At 40.8% G+C, this 23,207-nt stretch overlaps 2 protein-coding genes across 10 annotated transcripts in view; one reads left to right on the forward strand and one right to left on the reverse strand.

Annotated features, from left to right (window-relative positions):
* RIOX2 (ribosomal oxygenase 2) overlaps positions 1 to 23,207 on the forward strand; it is a 56,350-nt gene that overhangs the window by 14,670 nt on the left and 18,473 nt on the right. For 3 of the 8 annotated variants that reach the window (XM_069100735.1, XM_069100739.1, XM_069100734.1), the window contains 8 exons: positions 3,294 to 3,422; positions 7,437 to 7,540; positions 10,798 to 10,863; positions 11,659 to 11,761; positions 12,653 to 12,824; positions 13,947 to 14,035; positions 16,615 to 16,710; positions 17,957 to 18,148. In XM_069100735.1, coding sequence (XP_068956836.1) covers positions 3,294 to 3,422; positions 7,437 to 7,540; positions 10,798 to 10,863; positions 11,659 to 11,761; positions 12,653 to 12,824; positions 13,947 to 14,035; positions 16,615 to 16,710; positions 17,957 to 18,115 — 918 coding nt within the window. In that variant the 3' untranslated portion in view covers positions 18,116 to 18,148. The remainder of the gene's footprint in view (positions 1 to 3,293; positions 3,423 to 7,436; positions 7,541 to 10,797; positions 10,864 to 11,658; positions 11,762 to 12,652; positions 12,825 to 13,946; positions 14,036 to 16,614; positions 16,711 to 17,956; positions 18,149 to 23,207) is intronic. The other 5 variants (XM_069100736.1, XM_069100738.1, XM_069100737.1 and 2 more) reach the window with 5 other exon arrangements.
* CRYBG3 (crystallin beta-gamma domain containing 3) overlaps positions 18,533 to 23,207 on the reverse strand; it is a 145,868-nt gene continuing 141,193 nt past the window's right edge. For both annotated transcript variants that reach the window (XM_069100731.1, XM_069100732.1), the window contains 3 exons: positions 22,985 to 23,143; positions 21,964 to 22,123; positions 18,533 to 20,677 (listed from right to left, as the gene is read on the reverse strand). In XM_069100731.1, the coding sequence (XP_068956832.1) occupies positions 20,589 to 20,677; positions 21,964 to 22,123; positions 22,985 to 23,143 (408 nt within the window). In that variant the 3' untranslated portion in view covers positions 18,533 to 20,588. The remainder of the gene's footprint in view (positions 20,678 to 21,963; positions 22,124 to 22,984; positions 23,144 to 23,207) is intronic.

Below are 23,207 nucleotides of genomic sequence, written 5' to 3' on the forward strand. Positions count from 1 at the left end.
CTCTCTCTCTCTCTCCCTCTCTCTCTCCCTCTCTCTCCCTCTCTCTCCCTCTCTCTCTTTCTCCCTCTCTTCCTCTCTCTCTGTCTCTCTCTCTCTCTCCCTCTCTCTCTCCCTCTCTCTCCCTCTCTCTCTCCCTCTCTCTCCCTCTCTTTCTCTCTCCCTCTCTCTCACTCTTTCTCTTTCTTCCTCTCTCCCTTTCTCTCTCCCTCTCCCTCCCCTCTGTCTTTCTCTCTCCCTCTCTTTCCCTCTCCTTCTCTTTCTCCCTTTCCCTCTGTCCTAGAACCAGCCTGCCCAAGACTCCATTCTGGTTGCTCATGTAGCTCCTTGGACCTACAAAGCTATATAGACTGCAAATATCTTGGGAAGAAAGGTTATGGCTTATTCTTCTTTCTACATTCCAGAGCCTTATATATAGTAATCACTCAATAAATGTTTACTGAAATGATCTGGGTTGTTTTTTTAAAGGTCCTTTCCAAGTAAAAGTAATTGCATTAGAGGTAGCTGCTGCCATCTCTCCCTTTGGGCTCAGCAATTAAGAGATTATTGGTAACTTGGAAGAGGGAGGTTTTGAATGAATGATGAGTGGAAGCCGGACTGGAGAGTTAAGAACAGAGGCAGAGAGGAGAAGAAGAGGCACTTACCACAGGCAGACTTAAGGAATTTGGCCACAAAAAGTAGGAGAATCATAGGACGATAGCAAGGATGGATGGTTCAAGTGAGAGTTTTGTGAAGATGGGGGAAGACATGAGTGTGTTTGTAGGAAATAGCAAGGCAGCCAGTAGACACTGAGAGAATGAAGATAGAATGATAGGCCGGAGGGAAGCAGCCACTGGACAGGGAAAGATTGAAGGTAAATGACAGAATGAGGATAGCAGAGGGGGCAGTCTGGAGGAAACAACAGAATAGGGACATTTGTGGGTGTCTTGCTTTGGCGAGAAGTGCCACCTTATTTGAGAGAGGGACAAAGGCAGTGGCAGAAGGCATCTAGATCTAGATGATGTGAGATCAAATCGATCTGGGCAGTTTTCTTTTAAGAATTCTTGAAATATGTTTGTTGAGGCTCTTTTTGGGGGGGCTTTGGCATTCACATGATAGATGATTCTTAAATTTTTTTCTTTGATCTTTTTTTTTTTTTTACCAAGTTAGTTTTTGCTGTGAGATACCTTATGTTTTATTCTATTTTTTTTTTCAGTGTTTGAACTTTGAACATTTCTTGTTTTCTCATGGAGTCATTGGCCTCTCTTTGGTCTGTTTTAATTTTTAGAGTTTGTGGATAAGGCAAGGTTTTATACTTCTTGTGCAGGCTGATAGTTCTCGTTGCCAACTCATTCTTCTGTGCCTCTCATTTCTTTTTTAGCTCTTTACCACTCTCATTTCATTGACAAAAACATATTTAACCTTTTTTTTTTAAATTCTTCATTTCTTCTGTGAATTCTCACTGAATTTGTGTCCAAGCTGTATTTTTCTTTGAATCACTTCTGTCATTTTCTTCTTCTGGGTTTTTATCGTGAGCATCCCTCTCACCTTAATAGCATTTTATAGTAGAATTCTTTTTTCTTTTTTTCTGTTCATTCTTGTTACAGCCTGACTTTCAGTTCAGTGTTGGTCTTATTGATGCTTCCTTGGGTATTAAGTGTTGTGTTGTTTCAGAACCTCAGAGACAGCTCAGGCTTAGAGTCGGCAAGCTTTCGGGGCTCCCGGAGTGGTGTGATTGTTTACTCCTGGTCTGAGACTGTAATTTCCTGGCCTGGGTTTCAGTCTGAGCAGCAGTAGCAGACTGACATTGGACTCAGCCCTTGGCAGACCCCTGGGAAGTTCCTTGCTGGTTCAGAGTTAGAGAACTCTGTGCTGGCCTTTGGTCTGTGGTTCCTGCCCTGCTTCTGTAACCCAGACCTTGGTAATGAAGCTGCCAGTGTGTACCTGTCCCTGTCTGGGGGTGCCCTGGTAGAGGCTGGAATCTCTTCACCTCCTGGGTCATGATCTTTCCCTAGACCTCTAACCCTTGTGAGGACTGGAGGAATGGCTCCTTCTCAGGATTCGGTCTGGCACACTTCCAAGATGTTTAGGGAGGGGGAAAGCAAATGACTTCCTGCTGCTCTGTTGTCTCCCAGACAAACACCTACTCCTAAGTAAGCCTGTTGTCTGATCGATCTCTAAGATTCTCTGTTCTATAACATTTTTTGTCTGTTTAGGACTGAAGAATTTACCTTAGAGAGTAGGCTTATCATCAAGAATTCAGGATTTATGATTTTTATATCAGTTGATCAACTTTCTTTATCAAAGATGATAGGTTTTTTTCTTTAAATTATTTAATTTTAGTTTTCAACATTCACTTCCATAAGCTTTTGAGTTTTAAATTTTCAATACTTCCCTCCCCAGGACAGCATGTAATCTGATAAAGACTCTACATAAACATTGTTTTTTGGTTTTTTTTTTTGGAGGGGGGAAGGCAAGACAATTGGGGTTAAGTGACTTGCCCAAGGTCACACATCTAGTAAGTGTATCAAGTGTCTGAGGCTGAATTTGAACTCAGGTCCTCCTGACTCCAGGACTGGTGCTGTATTCACTGCATCACCTACCTGCCCCCCATATCCATTCTTATTGAACATTTTCACATTACTCTTGTTGTGAAGAAGAATTAGAAGGAATGGGAGAATCCATAAGAAAGAAAAAAAACAAAAGAAAAAAGGAGCAAATAGTATGCTTCAGCCTGCACTCCGATGATAGGTCTTTTTAAGAGAATGAAACATGTTTAAGCCTTTTGAGCGGCTTTGAAAAAGTAGAGAGAACATTTTCCTGTTGTTTGATATGTCTTTACAAGTTATAGAATTATTTTTTCCATGGAAAGTTCATGGGTCAGCCATCATAATTTAGAGCTGGAATCTAAGGCCTTGGGACCATGTGTACATCTCAGGTACTCTGTGAACTTTGATGGGGGAAAGAAAATTACATCTTTGTTTTCACTAACCTTTAGTTTCCTTTCTAATCCCACTTATTTTATTTTACGGATTTAAAAATATTATTTTGAAAAGGGGTCCGTAGTTTTCACCAGATCCATAACGTGATCCGTAACTAAGGCATCCACAACATGAACTTGGTTGAATGTGTTTTCAGGGGATTGGAGTGGGATGGAGGTGGGAGGGGGCCAGGGTGGCATCTCTTTATGTGGAGAGAAAGAGACCTTTTTTTCTGAAATTCCATGTGTTATTTCTCCAGGGTCTTTTGAAGGCTAAGGGATTTAAGGAATAATCAGAAAATTTGCCAATGCTTGTGGAATTTGTACCTATTTACAGGTGTTCGTCTTGCAGCTGGAAGGAAAGAAACGTTGGCGCCTCTACCAGCCCACTGTGCCCCTTGCTCGAGAGTACAGCGTGGAGTCAGAGGACAGCATTGGGTCGCCAACACATGAGTTCACGTTAAAGGTACTTGAGCGAAGAGAGAGTTACCCTCCGTGTAGCTGTCTTGTGGCTGTCCTTGTTCGGTGGTTTCAGTCGTGTTCTTGGCAGATACAGGAGTGGTTTGCCATGTCCTTTTCCAGCTCATTTTACAGAGAGTCAAACAGGAGTAAGTGACTTGCCCAGGTCACACAGCTAGTAAGTGTCTGAGGGCAGATCTGAAGTCAGGAGGACGAGCCTTTCTGACTCCAGGCCCAGTATTCTATGCACTACCCTGTGGATGTCATAGTTGTTGTAGAGTGTCAGTCTTTGCCATAACCCTGTTTGCCTCCTTTCTGGAGAAGGAAGTGGCAGACCACTGCAGTATCTCTATAGGAAAATCCCAAATGGGGTCACGAAGAGCTGGACAGGACTTGCACAGACACCCCCGCAGGGCAGCATGGTTCTGTGCACTTGATTTTCTGAAAAGATTCATGTCTCCATGTAACCTGAGCTTTATGGATTCCCTGCCCCCCCCCCTGCCCCCTGACTTTCATTGTGGCTTCAGCTCTTATGCAGCAGATTCACAAAGACTCCTACCTTAAATATATGTGCCCTTAGTGGTCTCTATGTCTGATGGACCTGGCACACTGTGATTGGGTTTAATTTTTCCCTTTGGGGAACCAGTAAGTGCATGTTCAGACGAAACCCTTTTAGGGAGCATCTGGGGATGTTCTCTTGAAATGTCAGCCTGGCCCCCATTCCCTCGGAGGCTTCAGAGAGCACATGCTCCCACGGTGTCCCTTTGCCTTGGTGATGGGGGCAGTGAGGCATTGTTAGCCTGTGCTTTGGCCTGAATAAACATTTCCGGGCAAAGGGCAGCCAGCATGCCCCTAGTCCATTTTAAAACTCAGTACCTGAATGTCATTTGTAAACCAGGACTGATGGCGGCAAATCTAAAAGAGAGAGTAGTCTAGGTGAAGGAATGCGTAATCTTCATTTCTTATTCTCTTAGGTGTTATAGTGGCCCGAGTGCTAGACTCAGGAGTCAGAAAGACGTGAATTCAAATCATGCTTCGGAATCTTCCTAGTGATGTGGACTGGAAGAAGCCTCAGTTTCTTCAATATGGGGATAATAATAGCACCTGCCTTGGGGGTTCATGTGAAGATCAAGTGCAATGACATACGTAGAGCACTTTGTAAACTTGATAGCGCTGTATAAGTGATAGCTGATATTACTGTTGTTATGGCCACTGCTGGGATTTCTCTCTCCAGTGATTCTCCAGAATTAGCAGAAACACATTACCTAAATTGTGCGCTTCATTATTTTAATTATTAACAAAAGTAATTATAATGGTTTGTATCCCCCTTTCCACATTTAAAACATTCCTTGCCCTCAATTAATTGCAAAGGAATTATTTTTTCAGAATGGAGTGACCTTCATCTCTGAACACATTCACGTGGTTGTTTCTAAGCCACCATGGCTAAATTGTCAGGTGTCCCTTAGGCTTACAATCCTGTTACAGAAGGCCCGTTTTCAGTTGCTGGCTTTGTGGGGTTTTACCTTCTATTACCTTCCATTCTGTGGAATTTTAGCCCTTGATTTCATTGATGGTATGGGGCTGGGGAAATGTATTAAACTATCTTATAGTGACTACCCCTGTCGTCAAAGCATATGCTTAACAAAGTTCTATGGAACCCAGAGGGATTTTATACAACACAGTTTGAAAATCCCTGCCCTAAAGCGTTCATTAGTAATAAGAAGCCACTTATCTCTGTATCTTCAGACCCACCGCTGGGCTGAATAAGACTCACAACCAATTACTGAAAAAAAGTAGTGTAACCATTTCATATTAATGTACACCTTCATGGGAGTAATTTCCTGCTTATGGGCAGCTAGGTGGCTCAATGGATAGAGTGCCAGGCCTGGAGTTGGGAAGACCTGAAGTCAAATTTGATTTCATACACTTGCTAACTGTGTGACCCTGGGCAGGTCACTTAACCCTGTTTGCTTCGGTTTTCTCATCTGTAAAGTGAACTAGAGAAAGAAATAGCAAAACATTGTAGTATCTTTGCCAGGAAAACCCCAAAAAGGGTCACAAAGAGTTGAATTCAACTGAAAATAACTAAGCAGTAATAAAATAAATAAAATCTTAATGAAGGAAAAGGAAAGTAAACATTTAAAAGTTTCCCTTTTTCAACAGTTTGCTGTATAAAATACTTCGGTCACCAGTGGGATTTGGGGGAAGGTATATTTTAGAACCACCAGGAACTATGGGGAGAGAGAGAGCAGAGTAGGCTGGGCCCGAACCACAGCAATGAAGTTGACGGCTTACATAGAGCCTGTATTTCAGGCTTAGATGTGTGGGGCATTTCTCTTTACTGTGTTCTCTTTTATGTGGAAAGCCAGGCCAGGCAAAGTATGTGAGGACTCAGCCTATTAAACAGTAAAGTGAACACATGTCAGAGTCATGGAAGGAGTTCAGAAGTCATTTAGTCCATCGTGTACCTCGAAGTGCCTCTGTGATATTTCTCCAAAGCTATTATAAAATCTCTGCTTGATGTCTCCAGAGATGGGGAGCCCACTGCCCACTTCCATTGTTAGGAAGTTTTTCCTTATATCAGGTCAAACAAAATCTCTGTTAACAATTTCCACCCATTTTTTTCCCAGTTCTGCCCTCTGTGACCAAAGAGAACAATGCTAATCCCTAGGCACTTGAAGACAACTATTATTAGCCATCTAAAGCTTTAAACTAACATTCCCAGGTATGACGTGGTTTCTTGGTGCCTTGGAATCTTGACTGCCTTTCTTTTGGTGGTCTTGTAGCTTACCAGTGTACTTCCTAAAAATACACTGACCATGTTACTTCAGACTTGGTCTGGTCAGGTTGGCTAAAGCCAGGACTATCACCTCCCTTCTTCTTGACCTTTTTTTGTGTCTTGGATGCCTCTGGCAGTCTGTTAAAGCTTATCTATGGACCCTTTCTCAGAATAATGTTTTTAAATGCATGAAATGAAATATATAGAATTATAAAGGAAAACAAGGAAATTTTTTTTTCTTGTCCAAGTTCACAGGCCCCTTGAAATCTGTCAGTGTGCTCTGGGTTAAGAACCCCTATTCTAGAGAATGCTGTAGCAGCAAGCACCCCAGCATCCCCAGGGTGGCTGCCAACACACGTTCTTAGGTCTGTTTTTCTAAAGGAAAGCAACTCAAAATGGGTTAACAATCTTGCTTTAATCAATCAAATATATCATTTACCTTGTTCAGGGGAAAAAGACAGCACCCCGAATTTCAGAGTATACAGACAGAAGTTACAAGAAAACAGAAAAGCATCAGCAGACAGGCTTCCCGCTGTCTGACCGTTACGTCCATACCTAGTCAGTTACCAGAGAGGGAAGCACCAACATCTGGGTTTTCAAAGCCGGGGGGTCTCAACAGCTGCCCATGGTCTCCTCTGACCAAATCACAGAACACTTCTCAAAGTGAGCCCCAAAACAAAGTCACATCAGGGCTTATATAGCCTTCTCCTGGCTCAGAGAATGTCACAGCCCTCTTGACCCCCTGCCCAATCACAAAGTATCTCCAGAAAAGCAAGCCTCCTGCCACAGGCTCCAGGGGCAGGGAAGATCTTACAAATGTACATTCCTGTAACACCTGCCTCACATTCTGCCAAAGTCACTTCTTTGGACTGCTCTGTGTATTACAATGGTGACTCATGGAATTTTGGATCCACCAAAATCCTCAAATTTATTACATAGATGTCATCCAACCACACCTCCCCCATCCTATTCTTAGGATTTTTTTAACCCAGGCACTTCTGCTTCCCCCAGGAATTAGAATATACAAGTTGACTACCGGTGAACGGGAACTTGAAAGAGAAATAAGCCGAGATGATTTGGGGACACCTTTGCCAATAAAGCTTTATCATCAGCATCCAACTTACACAATAGTTCATCCAGGAGCTGAAGTTCAAAGGCTTTGTAAAAGTGGGTGGGGATGGGAAGAAAGAGTTAACATCAATTATAATACTTTTCCTCCTTACTTCCCCCCCAATATTTTAGCCAGGGGATTTGTTGTATTTCCCCCGAGGGACCATCCATCAAGCTGACACTCCTCCTGGACTAGCCCATTCTACTCATGTGACCATCAGCACCTACCAGAACACGTAAATATCCTTCCTTTCTTCTCGGTGCCTCCCACTCTGAAGGACTCACTGACTTGGCCACTGGTCACCTTCAAGAATAGGGTAACAAAGGGAACAAGGGGCTGTTGTCTTCCCTTGGGAGTCCTGGCCCTTCAGCAGCATTCTGGTGGCTAACTGTCCTGTGTTGAGTGAATTCTTCATTGTCTTTAGGTGAGGTTTTTCCATCTGAAATAATGGTGGGTCAGACGGGTTTTGAATTTGAATGTGTGAAGAATGTTTGTGAGGGGCAGGCTTAAGTGGCTGAGTGCCACAGTCTGCTTTCTTTGGAAACAAAAAGAAATATGTCCCTGGACCAATTAGTGAGGTCATTTATGTGTCTGAACTTCCTTCTGGGCTTTCATTTATCATATTTGCAGGAAAAACCAGGAAAAGCAGTCATGAGCATTATTAGCTGTACTGAAATTGTTTTCAAAATGTGCTTTCAAAACTACATTCAGCTTAGAACAAGGACTTCTTAACATGGGGTCCATGAACTTAAAAAAAAATTGATAATGGTATTTCAGCATAATTAATTTCCTTTGTTAACCCTATGGTTTTGTTTTTTTTTTTTTTTTGTCATTTTGGAGGGGGGAAGGCAGGGCAATTGGAGTTAAGTGACTTGTCCAAGGTCACACAGCTAGTAAGTTTTAAGTGTCTGAGTTTGGATTTGAACTCAGGTCCTCCTAATTCCAGGGCCAGTTCTCTATTCACTGTACCAGCTACCTGCCCTGAACCCTATAGTTTTTATTTTATGCATTTAAAAAAACATTCAGGGAAGGGTCCATAGGCCTCACCAGACTGTCCAAGTTGGGGTGGGATGAAGTTAAGAAAGTTACTGATCTTGTAAATCTAGTTAGCTAATGTCATTTGCTCCTAGTTCTTCAGTCAAGACCCTTTTAGCTCAGAAGTATAAAGAAACAGATTTAAAGGTTCCCCCAACCCTACCTCACTATCCCACAAACCAGGTCTTTTACTTAGCATTGTTATGCTTTCCAAATGTGTGAAATACTGTGTCATTTTATAGTCTCTGTGACCACATTGGTCCTGATTTTGCCTGGGGTGTATTCATTCTCCAAGTAGCAGATGGGTATGAAGCCTATGCATTTTGGAGTGTTCCTTGTCATCTTCACAGGATTCCATAAAGTACAATAAATATTTATACCCATTGTGTAGTGTTTTAATTCCTTCCTCTCAGTCACAGACTCCGGAAAGGTATATTGATGATTCCTACCTCCCAGAACCAGTTTCAGCCAATAAATATTTGTTAAACTTCTACTCTCTGCCAGGCACAGTGCCATACTTTGCCAGGAAGGCTGTTCATTGCCTTGCTTTTTGATCAGTTGGCAGTAAGCCCTGGAGAGGCAAAAATATTTGGTGCAGCTAAAAAGATCTGAATCTGTTTTGGATGTTGAAAAATACAGGAAGAAATGTAGAAGTGGGTGTAAAAGTGAAGCTGCTCAGAAGAGGTGCTAGGAGTGTGTGGGTATTTGGGGAAAGATGAAGAAGGGAGATGGTGTGTGACCCTGAGCAAGTCACTTAACCTCTCAGAGTTTGAGGCAACTCTATAAGATGAAAGGTTACAAAGAGACTGCCATTAGTCTGTGTGCCAGGTGTTGGGCATACAAGAGGCAAGCCAGTTCCTGCCCTCATCCCAGGGCTAGGCCTGATAATAGGGTAATAGAACAGAGAATAGGATAACTCTTTTAATCCGCTTTTCTAGAAGGGAGACACAAATGTAAATTTTGCTTGGCTGAGGGAAAATCATGCTTTAAATTTCTTTGTTGGTTCAGTACCAAGCAGCATGAAGTCTTACATAGGAAAAATATTTCTTAAAGAAAAATGACCCACTAAGAAGTACTAGTAGTAACAATTATATCTGACACTCGAGCAACATGCACAACTGAAACAGTGAGTAGGCTCTGTCATCATCCCAAGGGCAGCTGGATGCTCAGTGCATAGAACCCTGGGAATGGAGTCGGGAAGACCCAAGTTCCAAGAAAGCGCCATAGACCACATTGGCATGAAGAGTCACACATTGACTGAAAGACTAAAACAGCATTATTCCTGTTTTATAGAGAAGGAAATTGAATCTGAATCAGGTGAAGTTACTTGCTTAGAGGCACAAAGCTCTAAATAAACTATTATCCCAGGCTGGTTTTGAACTTGGGTCTTGCTGACTAGCTTTCTGCCAAGCTTTCTTGCTGTCAGAGAACTATTTCTTACTCCGACTCCACAGAAATTCTGAATTCTCCATGCTAATTAGGGGTAGAGAAAGCACCAATAATTGAAACCCACAGCTCAGCTTATCCCCGGTAGCTTTTATCTTTTCCCACAACAGACCCCTTAAACATATTGTAAAATGTGCTTATTTGAGTTTTGCTTCTCTAGATCAGACCTTAGGGGACAGTGCCCCTTGTCTGTGAATTATCCCAAAAAAGGAAACTAGACAGGAACAAGACAACAAGGAACTGGAATGCTCTTGCTGAGAATCTGGCTTAGGTTGGCTTGCCAGGAATTCAGTACCATGTGTCTCAGGGTAAAATAGACCGAGTCTGTACATGGACAGTTAAATAGGATTTAACCTCAGATACCTTTTGTTTTTCTGATTAGCAGAAGACTGTTTTTAATGGTTAAGATTAGCTACATGACTATCTTACATGTAATTGGGAAATAAGATATACAGGCACTGGGGCATAGAGATCCACTGGAAAAGTCGAAGGGGGTATGGGAGAAGATATGGGAGAGAGCAGATAGGAGGAGGGGATATCCTGTGGGACTGCTATTTTTGGGGGTGGGTAGGGGAGAAACGGGGAGAAAATTTGTAACTCAAAATCTGGCGGAAACGAAGGATGTAAATCAGAAGTTAATAAAGCATTGAAAGAAAAAAAGATTAGCTACATGGACTAGCAGTCGTGGTATTTGAGAAGTATTAGTTTACATAATGCAGCATCACTCAAAAGTTTGTGTCAAATTAAGCTTTTCTTTTAGCATTATGTTCTAGCTTTTTTTCCCCCTCAGATTCTATGTTGTTAGTATCTTAAAATGTAATTGGGAACATGTGCTGGATTCTGCCATTTCCCAGGAAGTAGTTCTTCTGAAAATTATATTTTGAGGCCTGTTTTTGTTCTCATGAATTTCCTGTTTCATGAAAGGATGTGATTCATTTCTCTAAAGGCAGCATAAGCAAGGTTATGAAAATGCACCAGTAATTTTCTGCTTCCTTCTTTGAACTTATTCAGGGGTCAGGGATTGTGGGAAGTGGTTATGAGGAGTGAAGTTTTCTTGGATGAGAGAGAACATGATTGGTAGTGTATTTTCATTCATAGGCATTTTAAAGCCATATTGAATTCACAGTGTATATCGTCAAAGAAACTTAATCCTTGTCATTAATGTTTTATATATATATATGTGCATATACATGTGCATGTGTGTATACACACTGGATATTTCCATACTAAAAGGTGTGATTTTGTCTGTTGGGCTGTTATATTAAATGATCTCCAAGATCTATGGCTAAAATTGACCACCTGAAATCACCATGGTGATGAATTTCTCTGGACAGTCCATCTTACTTTTGAAACTTTTCCATATAGATATGCCAGAGACTGGACATTAGTGTGCACACATACATACACACACATACATGTATCCATACGCACATGTAAAACTAGAGCTTTATTTCCCCTTTGGGAACTCTGCTTCTAGTCTGAATTCTCTGAGAGGAACTAGAAGGGATATTTGCTCTCTCGTGTGCATGTATGCGTGCATGTATTTATGTATGTAACTAGAAGGGACCTTTGCTCACTTGTGTGTGCATGTATGCATGCATGTATGTAACTAGAAGGGACCTTTGCTCACTCGTGTGTGCATGTATTCATGTATTTATGTATGTAACTAGAAGGGACCTTTGCTCACTCGTGTGTGCATGTATGCACGCATGTATTTCTGTATGTAACTAGAAGGGACCTTTGCTCACTCATGTGCATGTATGCATGCATGTATTTCTGTATGTAACTAGAAGGGATCTATGCTCACTCGTGTGTGCATGTATGCATGCATGTATTTCTGTATGTAACTTTTTTTTCCTTTATGTGCTCCAGTTCATGGGGAGACTTTCTTCTGGATGTGATTCCTGGGCTTCTCTTTGATGCTGCAAAGAAAGAAGTAAAATTCCGCACCGGCGTTCCGCGGCAGCTACTTATGGTAAAGAAACTCAGAATGGGAGATGGGAAAAAATCAGCAGACTCAGTGTCTGTCAGTGTCAGAACAGATTCTCAAGGTTGCAGCAACAGTGTGACAGGGTTTCTTTCCAAAATGCCTCAGATACTTTTCCACCAGACATTTGCTCTGTGAACTAGGCCTCTTCTTATTCCTGTGACTGGGGTAGGGTAGTAAGTGAGTCAGCGATCAGGATGTGACGAGAGTTGTAGTCTGACCTTCTCAATTAGGGGACAGGGGAGGAAGGGAAGAATTGGGAACTCAAAATTTTAAAAAACAAATGTTAAAAAATTTTACATGTAATTGGGAAATAAAATACTAAAAAAACCCTTGGTAGGTACCTGTCAAGCTCTCTTAAAAGGTAAAGGTAAAAAAAAAAAAATTACCTTAAAAGGTAAAAATGATCCCTTATCCCACTTAAATCTCTTTTAAAATCAAAAGGGATACAAGGAGTCAAAGTCACCCTTAGATACTGCCCCCTTCCTGATCATGTTCGTAAGTTTTGGGAGCTTTTACCTACTGGGTAGATAGGTGGTGAAGTGGATTCAACAATAGAGTCATCTTCATAAATTCAAACCTGGCATCAGACGCTTACTAGCTGTGTGACCTTGGGCAAGTCACTTAACCCTGTTTGCCTCAGTTCTCTCATCTGTAAAATGAGCTGGAGAAGGAAATGGCAAACCACTCCAGTGTCTTTGCTAAGAAAATGCCAAATGGGGTCGTGGAGAGTGAAACATGACTGAAATGAATGAACAGCAACTGGGTGGACATGCTTGGAGTTTTGTCCTTAAGTGTATGCTACTGAACTGGTACTACTGATGCAAGAAATTCTCCTTGGTGGGATTCGTGACAAAGTTTTTTTTTTTTTTTCCCTAGCAGGTGGACGACATAACTGTTGCAACAAAGAGATTAAGTGACTTCCTGAGGACTCTTGCAGACCAGTTGGAGGGTTCCGGAGACCTGAGATCATCTGAAATGAAGAAGGATTTCATTAGGAGCAGATTGCCACCATACTGTTTGGGGGATGGTTCCAGTCTGTCCACCCCAGGTGAAATTTACCGTTTACTCTTTGGTACCTGACTTGGTTCTTAGATTGTCTTGATGCTTTATTGCGACTATTTAGACCTACGTAGTTATCATGAGGGAAGGAAAGAGCATAGGGTCACCGTGAAACTGGGTCCACCATTAATGTATTTTGTCATTTTTGTCCTGTTACAGTTTTAGGAACAACCTTTGATACCCGTTATTCCAAAGTATATCAACATTATCAGGTAGTATTTTAAGCACTGTCCTGACAGTGGATCGAGAGTTGTGTAATAGGAACAAATAGGTTATAGTGTGTTACCAACAATGATGTGACGGATAAACAGAGATCCCTACTACATCACCATGTTGAGTTTAACTTGTCCCTTTCTCCCCAAAGAATCTCATGGATGATTGATGGGGAAGACTTAAGCAGAACTCGCACAGGAACAAAACGTCTTCACAGATTGTGTTCTACACTCTTGAAGGGAGTGCTTCAGAGATGAGTTGAAATACTGAAGTAATTTAGTGACGGGTAGAATCATCATGAACTTACCAAATAGCCTGGAATCTTTCGTAGGAGATGAAGTCTTTGTTTTGTTATTTTGCTCTGGTTTGCTTTCACAAGACTTTGGTATATTCATTCATTCAAGTCATGAGAACCTTTGAGTGCCTACCACTATACTCTATTTATTGCACGTCACTCATGAGACTCCTGTTAGGCCAGAAGTTTGTAATCGGGGAACCATGAACCTGATTTTGTTGTTTTTTAATATTTTTATAACTGCATTTCATTGTAATTGCTGTATGAATGCATTTAAAAATGTTGAGCCATGGATTTTCACCAGAATGCCAAAGGGTCCCATGACAAAAATGGTTAAGAACCCCTCCATTACACCACACCATAATTACTTAATCATTCTTCCTCCCACAGCACCCAACATCTTGTGTATTGGGCTAAGGTTAATTTAGGGAAATACTAGGTTTGCATCTGCCTTATTTAATTAAAATAGGGGAACAGGCCATTCGAGGAATTAGTCGAGATCTGCTGGTGGAGAGGACACGGGGGCATTTGACTAGAGCCGATCTGAACCGCTTTATTTCTCCTCCTGAATAATGCTTTCCTTTTGATGGGGTTTTACTGCAGGTGGGAAGCTCCCAAAATTAAGTAGCAGAGTACGACTGCGGTTTAAAGACTACATTGTTATGATGGTGGAGGCAGACAAGGACACATCTGTGAGTGTTGGTGAGCCGTGGTCTGTACTGTGCCTCCTACCCTTTTCTTCCCCCACCCTCCACCTCCCTACTGTTCTACGGCCCTTCCTCTAAGGCATCGTGACAGGGGCAGTCCTGAGCTATCCACAGCTGTTAGTGTCTCCTTAGGTCCTCTGCTGAAGGGATTCTGTTGGTCTTGGTGGTGACAGAATTTGGAACCATACAGGAACCTGAAAGAGAATAAAATCTAATCCCCTCATTTTATATATGACATACTCCAAATCATATTGGTACAAAGGGTGGATGCAGCACTCAAACTGTCCGACATATCCAGGTGCACATGACCCTCACATCACTTAATATACACCAGTCAATGTGCCCATGGTTCCACAGGATCATGCATTTAGAATTGAATAAGTACTTGCAGATTATCTCATTCAGCCTTCTAACTTGATAGGTGAGGAAACTGAAACTGAGGGAGGTTAAATGACTCGCCTCGACAAGTAATTAAGTAGCAAAGTCAAAACATTTGAGCTCTTAGCAGTTAAAACTTAATATACCTTAAAACCAATCTGCATTTTGACTGCCCCTTCACACTTCCCTACTATGAATCAATCACCTAGACTCAAAATATTTATTTGTACCTACATGCAGTTAAGCGTTCCAGACTTAGAGTCAGAAGACCTGAGTTCAAATTCTTCCTCAGCAATGTGACCCTGGGCAAGTCGTTTGCCTCAGTTGCCTCATAAAACCATAGCATCTTATCTGTAAAGCGTTTTGCAAATCTTAAAAGACTATTATATTGAACATTGCCTCTTTCTTCCCCAAGAACCTCATGGGAGGATTGGGAAGACTTAGGCAGAAGTCACACAAGGGCATAAGGTGTGATTGTATCACACAGATTGCATCCTGCTCTTTTATTTTCGCCATCATATTCAGCTGTTTCTAGTCTTCCTAAATCTGTGTTAGATTCATCCCTCCCTTACCCCCCCTGCCATCCCTCCACCCATCTCATAGCACAAGTACCCTACTGACCACCTGCTGTTTTTTTCTGCTTCTTGGTCCTTTCCTTTTTCATTTCATCCTGCCTGTAACTGCTAGGTTTTTTTTTTTTCTAAAATAGCTTTTCACAAAGCTCTCTTGTGCAAGAATCTTCTCTTACTTCCCCATTGCCTACGGACACAGCAGAGACTTGGTCTTGGTGTAATCCTAATGTTCTCTGAAGCCAGACTTCCTAACTACTGTGCCAGTGAGGAGGGGAGTCGCTGCTCTGATGTTTATGGTCATTACACACCCTTGGAGGGTCTGATTAACTACTTACAGGGTACTTGGGACTCAGGATAGTTCCTGAAAGAGCAATAATTAAGTTTTATCCTGTGATCTACAGTGCTAGGTCTGTTTTGATGCCAAGGAGATGCTTCACAGGTGCTGTTTTGCCACTCACAGCCTTGACAAGCTGTTCATTACCCCGTTATTGGATTTTTTAAAAAACTTGGTCACAAAGTTATATTCCCTTTATGTTAATGAGTTTTCTTTATGGAGAAGAGAACTTGGAACAAATCAGGTGTAGTTGAATACAGGTAAGAAATGTTCCCCTTTCTAGAAGAGAAGGCTAGGGGATTACTGAGGTCTTTCCCAAATCTCTGGGCGTCTATGGAATCTGGAAATTCTTTCTGTTAGAAAATGTAAAGTCCTTCCTTTGTCCTCCTGGTCAACAAGTAGACCAGAAGACGTGTAAAGTTGTAGCATCTACTCCTGAAGCTACTAAGAAGAAAGGATTTGGTTTCTTGCATTTCATCACTAAATATTTCACTTCACTTTAACAAACATCTCTGAGAATTCTTATAAAAATTTAAGTTTGTTTCTTCCAGCTCTTAAGATCTTGCCTAAATCCAACCTTGTTTTTATACCTATTCTACGTGCTGGCTCTAGGGTTTTTTTTTAGTCATCCACAGGAATCTTGTGCTTTAACTAAACTGTCTTACTGTGACTTTGCTCATTCTTGTCTCTGTCTCCTTGTTGATATTTTCCCTACTTCTATTTGTTTCTCTAAATACTGAAGGTTCACATGAGAAAACCCTTCTCAATTATGAAATCTTCCACTTCCAGCCAAATCGTCCATTCCATCAGCTTAAGTCCTGTATTGTGACCCTTTTTCTATTGTTACTTTATATCTTATAACTTAGGTTTTTTCATGTGTGAGTATCTCTTATCTGCCTAGCTAAATGATCTGATTTTGTGGAGAGAATGACAGATAATAATGGAAAACCCATGTGTTCATTTGCCCACATAATGTAGAGACCTATGGGGGATTTTGGGGAGGATGTGAACCACAGACACAGAGGATGAAGTATGTATGTGTATATGCCTTTGGGAGAATATATCACAATGATGAGGTAACTGATCCATTTGAAGCATTCTTTATAGATTTGGGCTTTTCACTAAATAAGATATTCTTTTTCTGCCAAATTAGTGAAGCTTTAGAGTATGTAGAAATTCATCTGTCAAAAACAGTGGTTTTCAACCAAAACTTTGAAAAGTTCTTAATGCTACTTTAACCCTACAGATTCTGTAGCTGGTGACTTTTCTCTCTTTTTAAGGCTGAGACTCAAGAACCAATGGTTTACATCTATCATTCGTTGAGGAATAAGCGAGACACACACATGATGTTTGGAAATGACAGTGAAACAGCCGAGGTTTGTTTCCACTGAACTAAATGAACACACTTTTCTTCAAGGTTTGGCTGGTAAAGGGAGGAGGGTTCTGAAGTTATTTTTGCTTTGGGGGTAGTTTTGTGTATTATGGGTTTATGGACAGTAGCACAGATTTCCAAACTGTTCCTTCAGAAAATCTTGAAAGCCTTAAGCTCTCTAGAAGGAGTTATCCATTCTATCAATTTAGCACTTCATAGACTTAGTGCTAGAAAGGACTTAAGAGGTCTTCTAGTTCAGCCCTTTCATTTTATGGACAAGGAAGCTGCCCATCAAAGACATGACAGGGCATCATTAAGAAGGCCTCTCACCATACCGCCTCTCTCCCCTAAGCTTAAGCTCTAACTCCTGCCTCACTTCTTCGAGGGGAGAGAGCGCTACCCCCCACCGATGGGCTATGCCAACACCTCACTTTCTCTCCAACATACAAGGTTCCTCCCTGCACCATGTGGTGTACTTATAGAACAAATAATCTCCTCTTGGTCTAGGCCAAAGCACCCATTTCTAAAGAGCCTGTGGTGCTTACCATTTTTGTTTAGTGGCCAAATTAGTTGCTTCCATGAGTTTTTGACTGAAATGTGAGTCATTTAAAGTCTGATGATATCCCAAGATTGATTCAAAACTGAGCCTTTTGGGATAGGACATAATAAGGGACATATGAATAACACAGGGAGGTCGCTGCCAAAGCACTTTATCCCAGGCTCTAGGGTCGGAAAAGAACCTTAATACAATGGCCTTTCCCTTTTGCCGTGATGCTTCCCCTGCCGTGAATCATTACATGAATTCTCTACTTTGGACCACTGACACTTTTGTAGCTTTACAGTGGTTAACTCTTGGGAGGCTTACAGGATGAATGAGGGAAGAGACAAGGAAATAAGGAGAATTTGTTATATTTGGTCACGGTAATCATTGGCAGTTTTGACAGTCAGTATAGTAGACATAGTATTATACCTACTGAGTCATGAGAGAAACACTTAATGGCCTTTATCAGCCTTACTCATTGTTTTTATGTGCACGTATCTCATTTTTTTGTCTCTATTTTCATGGTTTCCAGCAGGGACAGTGAGTACCTTTCATTCACAGTTGTCATACCTTTCTCTAAAGGACATGGGATATATAGGACTCTCCTAGAGGCCTCACTGTAGCACTGAAATTTGCTTATAGAACACCAAGATTTTGTGGAATATAGTTTGGGAAATATTGAACAAAGTGGGTTTTTTCCCCCCTTCAGGCTCTCGGACTTCGCTTTCCTTTGTCTTATAAGGATGCCCTGAAACAACTTTGGAGTTCTGAAATTATTTCTGTTAAGGAACTGAAACTTAATACAGATGCAGAGAAAGAAAACCTGGTGTTAGCACTCTGGACTGAATGCCTAATGGAAGTAACCTAGTGCCTGTGCCAAGTCAGCACTTCCTTTAAAAGGGTAAAACAATTTTTCCACTTACTTAATAAAGAATCATTTGCTATCTTTGCTTAGGCCCACAGGGAAAACTGTCCTACTGTCTGCCTTATCTTCCAGCCAAATCTTCATCCTGTTTTAGGAAAAAGGTCTGTTTAAGATGGTTCATTTTAAACTACTCTCAACATCAGTATTCAAAGTATTCTGAATAGGAGCAAAATGGGTAGATGTTAAAGTAAAACTGTATTAGCCAGTGGGAGAAAAACAGCACCTGCCCCGGCTTTGCTGAATATAACATTCAGGTGACCAGATCTAGCCCCTCAAACAGTGTTCGTATGAATATGTGCTAAGTTATTTGGCCACCTTTATTTTCAGAAAGGGACATTTGAAAAGTGAAGAAACCACATCTGTGTATGACAAGTTCATTTTATTTAGTCCAGTGTTGTAAAGAAAAGCACAGCTCTGATTTCTCTTCAGTTTAAATGTGGTGCCTGGCCTTGGCCTTTGGATAGAATCACTTTTTAAAAACCACCCCAACTTGAAAGAAAGAAATTCTAGAAAGAAATTCTTTCAAACAATTTAGAAGAAATTTCTTTTAAATCTAGTTTTTACAGTAAAAATATACAGGTTCCTTGTATGTGTGCACAAGGAAGGCTTCCATTAAAATTTTTGAAGCCTTCAGTTTCTCCTGTTATAAAAAGTTCCATCAAGTAACACTGGCACAGCAGCGAGATGCATTCACATCAATGGGTCCATTGGATTTCTTACAAATGCTTCTTGAAAGGAGCCAAGATGACAAAAGGAAAAAAAAACAACTGCTGTCTCTTCAGTTTTAAATACCAGAAAAATAATAACTCTTAAATATTTACATTGAAAGATCAGGTTACTATAAAAAAAATCAGAACAGCAAATCTAGGTCTGAATTTAACATATTTACTGTCAATTTACATTCTAAAGTGCAAGGAGACTGATATTTGAAAAATATCACTGAAATTTCATCTGAGTATATAAAAATAGAGGTGTTTTCATATGCTTTCTGGCCAGAAATTTGGGGTGTTTCAATGCATTTTCTAATCCAGTCTAGAGTAAATTATCTAAATTCAGGTAGAAAAAAATACCTTAATCATTCACTAGGAAAGTGAAAAAGTGGAATTACCTGAAATATATCAAAGATTGTTATTTCCTACCTGATTTTGCTGATTGCTTGTTTGACTACTTAAAATGTTTTATAAAAGAATAATTAGGGGTAGAGAGGACCTAAGGAGGCTGTCTTTTAATGAAATCTGCTCATCCCATATTTTAGGGGGAAAAAATCTGGTTATGGTGCAGGCCTAAAACACAACTGTGCTTTAATTTCAAACTAACATTGGAGCTTTGTACCATTTCAAGTAGACAGAATAATAATTTGGCTTAACTTCTTTTGGAGGGAATTCTCAAGTGCTGTATTTGTTATGTAAAGTAAAAAGAAAGAAGACTAGCTTCAAAAGAAAACTAGGCCTGAATTTAATGCTTCTGGGATCAGTAAATCAGAGGTGGATCCACACTGCCTTTTTCCCACAGTACTTGCATTGCCCTCTTTTCTATCCAAAGGCCTTCGTTGTTGTCATCTGTGCTTTTTCAAAAATAGAAGTACTGACTGCATCTTTTAAAACAGCAACAGGAACGATCCCGTACAGAGTTGTGCTTTTAATCCTGGAAGAGTTGAGGGTGCTGCTTTTAATCACTCCCAGTAGTCGCTTTGCTAATGCTTTAGAAGATGGGCTAACCTGCTTTTCAGATAACCTTTAACAGCCCCTCTGTTCTTACTTCTCTGATTCTGACAAAAGTATAACTTGACCAGTAGAGTTCCCCACGATATAGGAATACACACACATACTTGCACACGCACATGCGTGTGCACACACACACACACGTATACTATTTAGTCTGTGTAGTCACCCTGTAGTAGTTATTAGTAGCATAAGTGGACTGACAACTCATTGAGAACACTAACCTTTATAGCAACAACACAAATGTGAGCCTGGCTAACCCAAGTTGGAAGGACTTTTTGCTTATTTGTGTTGGATAGCTTTCTAGGAAAAAAAATGGTAGAGAGTGATGCACAGTAGACACTGTGCCCCCCCAGCATCCCCATCGAGAAAAATGGTCACAGAAAGGAGAGATGAGCTTAAAGAGAAGAGGGCACATCAAGGAATCCAAGTCATCTGTCATCTTAGTGACACAGGAAGCATCTGTAAGTTTATGAAGAAAGTGGCAAAAGTGTTTGGCTCCCCCCCGGCCTCTCTGTGGCTCAAACGAAATGATTTAGAAATCCATGTCCGTAAACAGACTAAACAAGTCCACTATCTGCTTATGTTCAGGTGGTCCGTGACCTCAGTAAGTTTCACTTTTCACATGCTTAAGACAATGAGGGAAACAGTTCTACCTTCCTTAGCATCTCTTTTAGTGATGACGGTGATTTTATTCACAATATTTCAATGTCCCATTGCTGTGTAGGTTCACCCTCCAGAGGCTGGTTTATTATTATATGTGTCTTATCACAATAACTTCCTCCTAAAATAGGGAAAAACAGGTTAATTAAACTCTGGATGTAACTGTAATTTACAAAGTGCTCTCAAACAGATCGTGGAGACACACATTTACTGTACATTAATCTAGAATCTATTTCAATCAAGTTAAAAAAAAAGCAGGAGGACTGGGTCTTGATGTAATGATTGTCCTAAAACCAACAGTATGTTTCCATGAGAGTATTCCCATCTTTTTGGGATGGGAAAAGGGAAAGAAGGGGTGGTTATGAAGGGGAAAGGGATGTGGACCTATGATTTCATCAGAGATGGGGAACTTCTGGTTTGGAAAATGCTTGTCTTAGAGAACAGCTTTAAGGCATTCATCGAGAAATTAGGGCCATGTGGGGGAAGGGGGTTGTCCTTTTTTTTTCCCCCACTGAAGAGGACCATGGCATCAGGGAAATGACTTTGATTTGAGTGAGGGAGGGCTGTGCAAGGTCACCAGCCTCACTTTCTCCACCAGAGCTATCTGGGTCCAATGACCTGATATTTATCAGATGACTGTAGATGACCCAGGAAGCAATGAGAGACCCTGGCCCTTTTAGGCTGAGGCCTCGTCAGGTACTCACTTAGAGTGAGGTACTGCCCATTCAGTGAATAGGCTTCTTAGAACTTCAACCCAGGTCTTTAGTTAAATTGGCAGGTGTGAAAGGAAGTAAGCATTATGACAGGATTTGGGAAAACCTGGATTCAAAACCCTTCTCATTTAATGAGCTGTGTGACCCTGGACACGTTTTTTAAACCTCTCAGCCTCAGTTCCCTCAAAAGTAAAATAAGAATTATTTAATAACAGTCCCTACATCACTGAGTTGTGAGATTTATAGAACTGAGAACCCATCTAGTCCAATCTGCTTTTAGAGATGAGAAAAATAAAGCTCAGCACTTTCCATACTTTAAAGTATAACTAGACGAAAGAAACTATCTGTAGTCAAAAGGAATTATGAGGCAGGAACAGATAAGCTGGTTTAAGAAAGGGCAGGGATGTCTATTTTTTTTTTCAAAACAAGAGTAAAATATGACTTATGGGGTACAGTAATTGCGATGGGCCATATAAGAAATACAGCATAAGCTGTGGATGAGCAGAAAACTTCTTTACCCATCTAAGTGATCACAGATCCTCTTAATTTCTCTCTCTCCACTAAGGGACTCTGCTTCCATCATCCATGCAGTCCAGTTACTTTATCTTGAATTTGTGCCCATGTAGACTTTTAACATGTTACTATTTGGATAAAAAGACCCTAAATAAATGTGCAGTGCTCTGTAAGTGCATACCTTTAATGTCAAGGACAAGCTGGTCGCTGAGGTAAGAGCTGATGGTTCCATCTTTGTTCATCCTCCACTTTTGCCTAAGCTTCCCATGCTCATTCCACACGGCCACTTTAGCCCCAGGTGCATCTTTTCCACCAATAACATCAAGACACGTATCATTTGCCTAAAATATTTAAGAGAGATAAAACTATGATGGCAAGTGGAACAGAAAGGGTGAGTTCCATACCGAATAGCTATTTCACTTTATTTCACTTAATAGAGAGGTTATATCAAAACAGACTGTTTTCAGTTTATGAACACGTTGAGAGAAAACTTGAAAAAAAAATTAACACAAATACCCATAGATAGAGTTTATGAACTGAAGGTCCTTTATTCATGTGAACTAGATCAGTCTGATTTTTCAGTTAGGTGTGGTGGGGTCTCACCAAACAGCTTCTGCTACCTGGAATTTTCTTGGAAATAGACCAGTTTTTTTCCTATGCCACTGAAGGCAGTAGGATAAGCAGGAAGAAAGGCTCTCTTGCCTGTGTAAATGCATGCCACCATCTCTTAAGAAAGAAATGCCGTTATAACGTGTAAAGACATTTAGAATTCTGCAGCGTTTTTATATAAGTGTTACTTGTTTAATCATCCAGTTACAAGGAGCAGGTGTCCTTTGTCTTTGGATCTCAATACAAGAGAACTGAAGGACAGTTGAATGGGATGGCAACAAAATTCTTCTCCTTGTGACAGCCACTTGGAGTTTTCTTGGCAAAGATCCTGCAGCTCATTTTATAGATGAGGAAACTAGAGCAAACAAGGTTAAGTGACTTGCCCAGAGTCACCCAATTAGTAAGTCTGAGGTCAGATTCGAACTCAGGAAGATGAGTCTTTCTGACTCCAGGCCTGTCACTCTATCCACTGTGCCACCTATGCTTATATATATTATATATTATGTACACACTGTACATTAATTTAAATAAATTATTAGCTTAAAAAGGAATAGGATTAAGGATATAAAGCACCAGTTTTTAAAGTCATTTACCTTGGATTTAAAGAGTCCTCGACAGTAGTACCACATTTGGGTATTTTTTCCATTATAGGGAGAAACACATACTGACATTGTCCTCAAATCTGCTAGATTTCCAGTGATTGTTAGATATTCACCTTGGGCTCGGTTCTTTATTCTGATATATACTGAAGGCTAAAACAAAAGAGATACAATTGTTTTAAACTGGGGTGCTTGGGATTTAACCTTGGTACTTAAC

Source organism: Petaurus breviceps, unplaced genomic scaffold (assembly GCF_028583685.1).
Source record: "Petaurus breviceps papuanus isolate PSGF00001 unplaced genomic scaffold, PetGlider_PUasm1.0 419, whole genome shotgun sequence".
In the NCBI taxonomy this organism is placed as follows: Eukaryota; Metazoa; Chordata; class Mammalia; order Diprotodontia; family Petauridae; genus Petaurus; species Petaurus breviceps.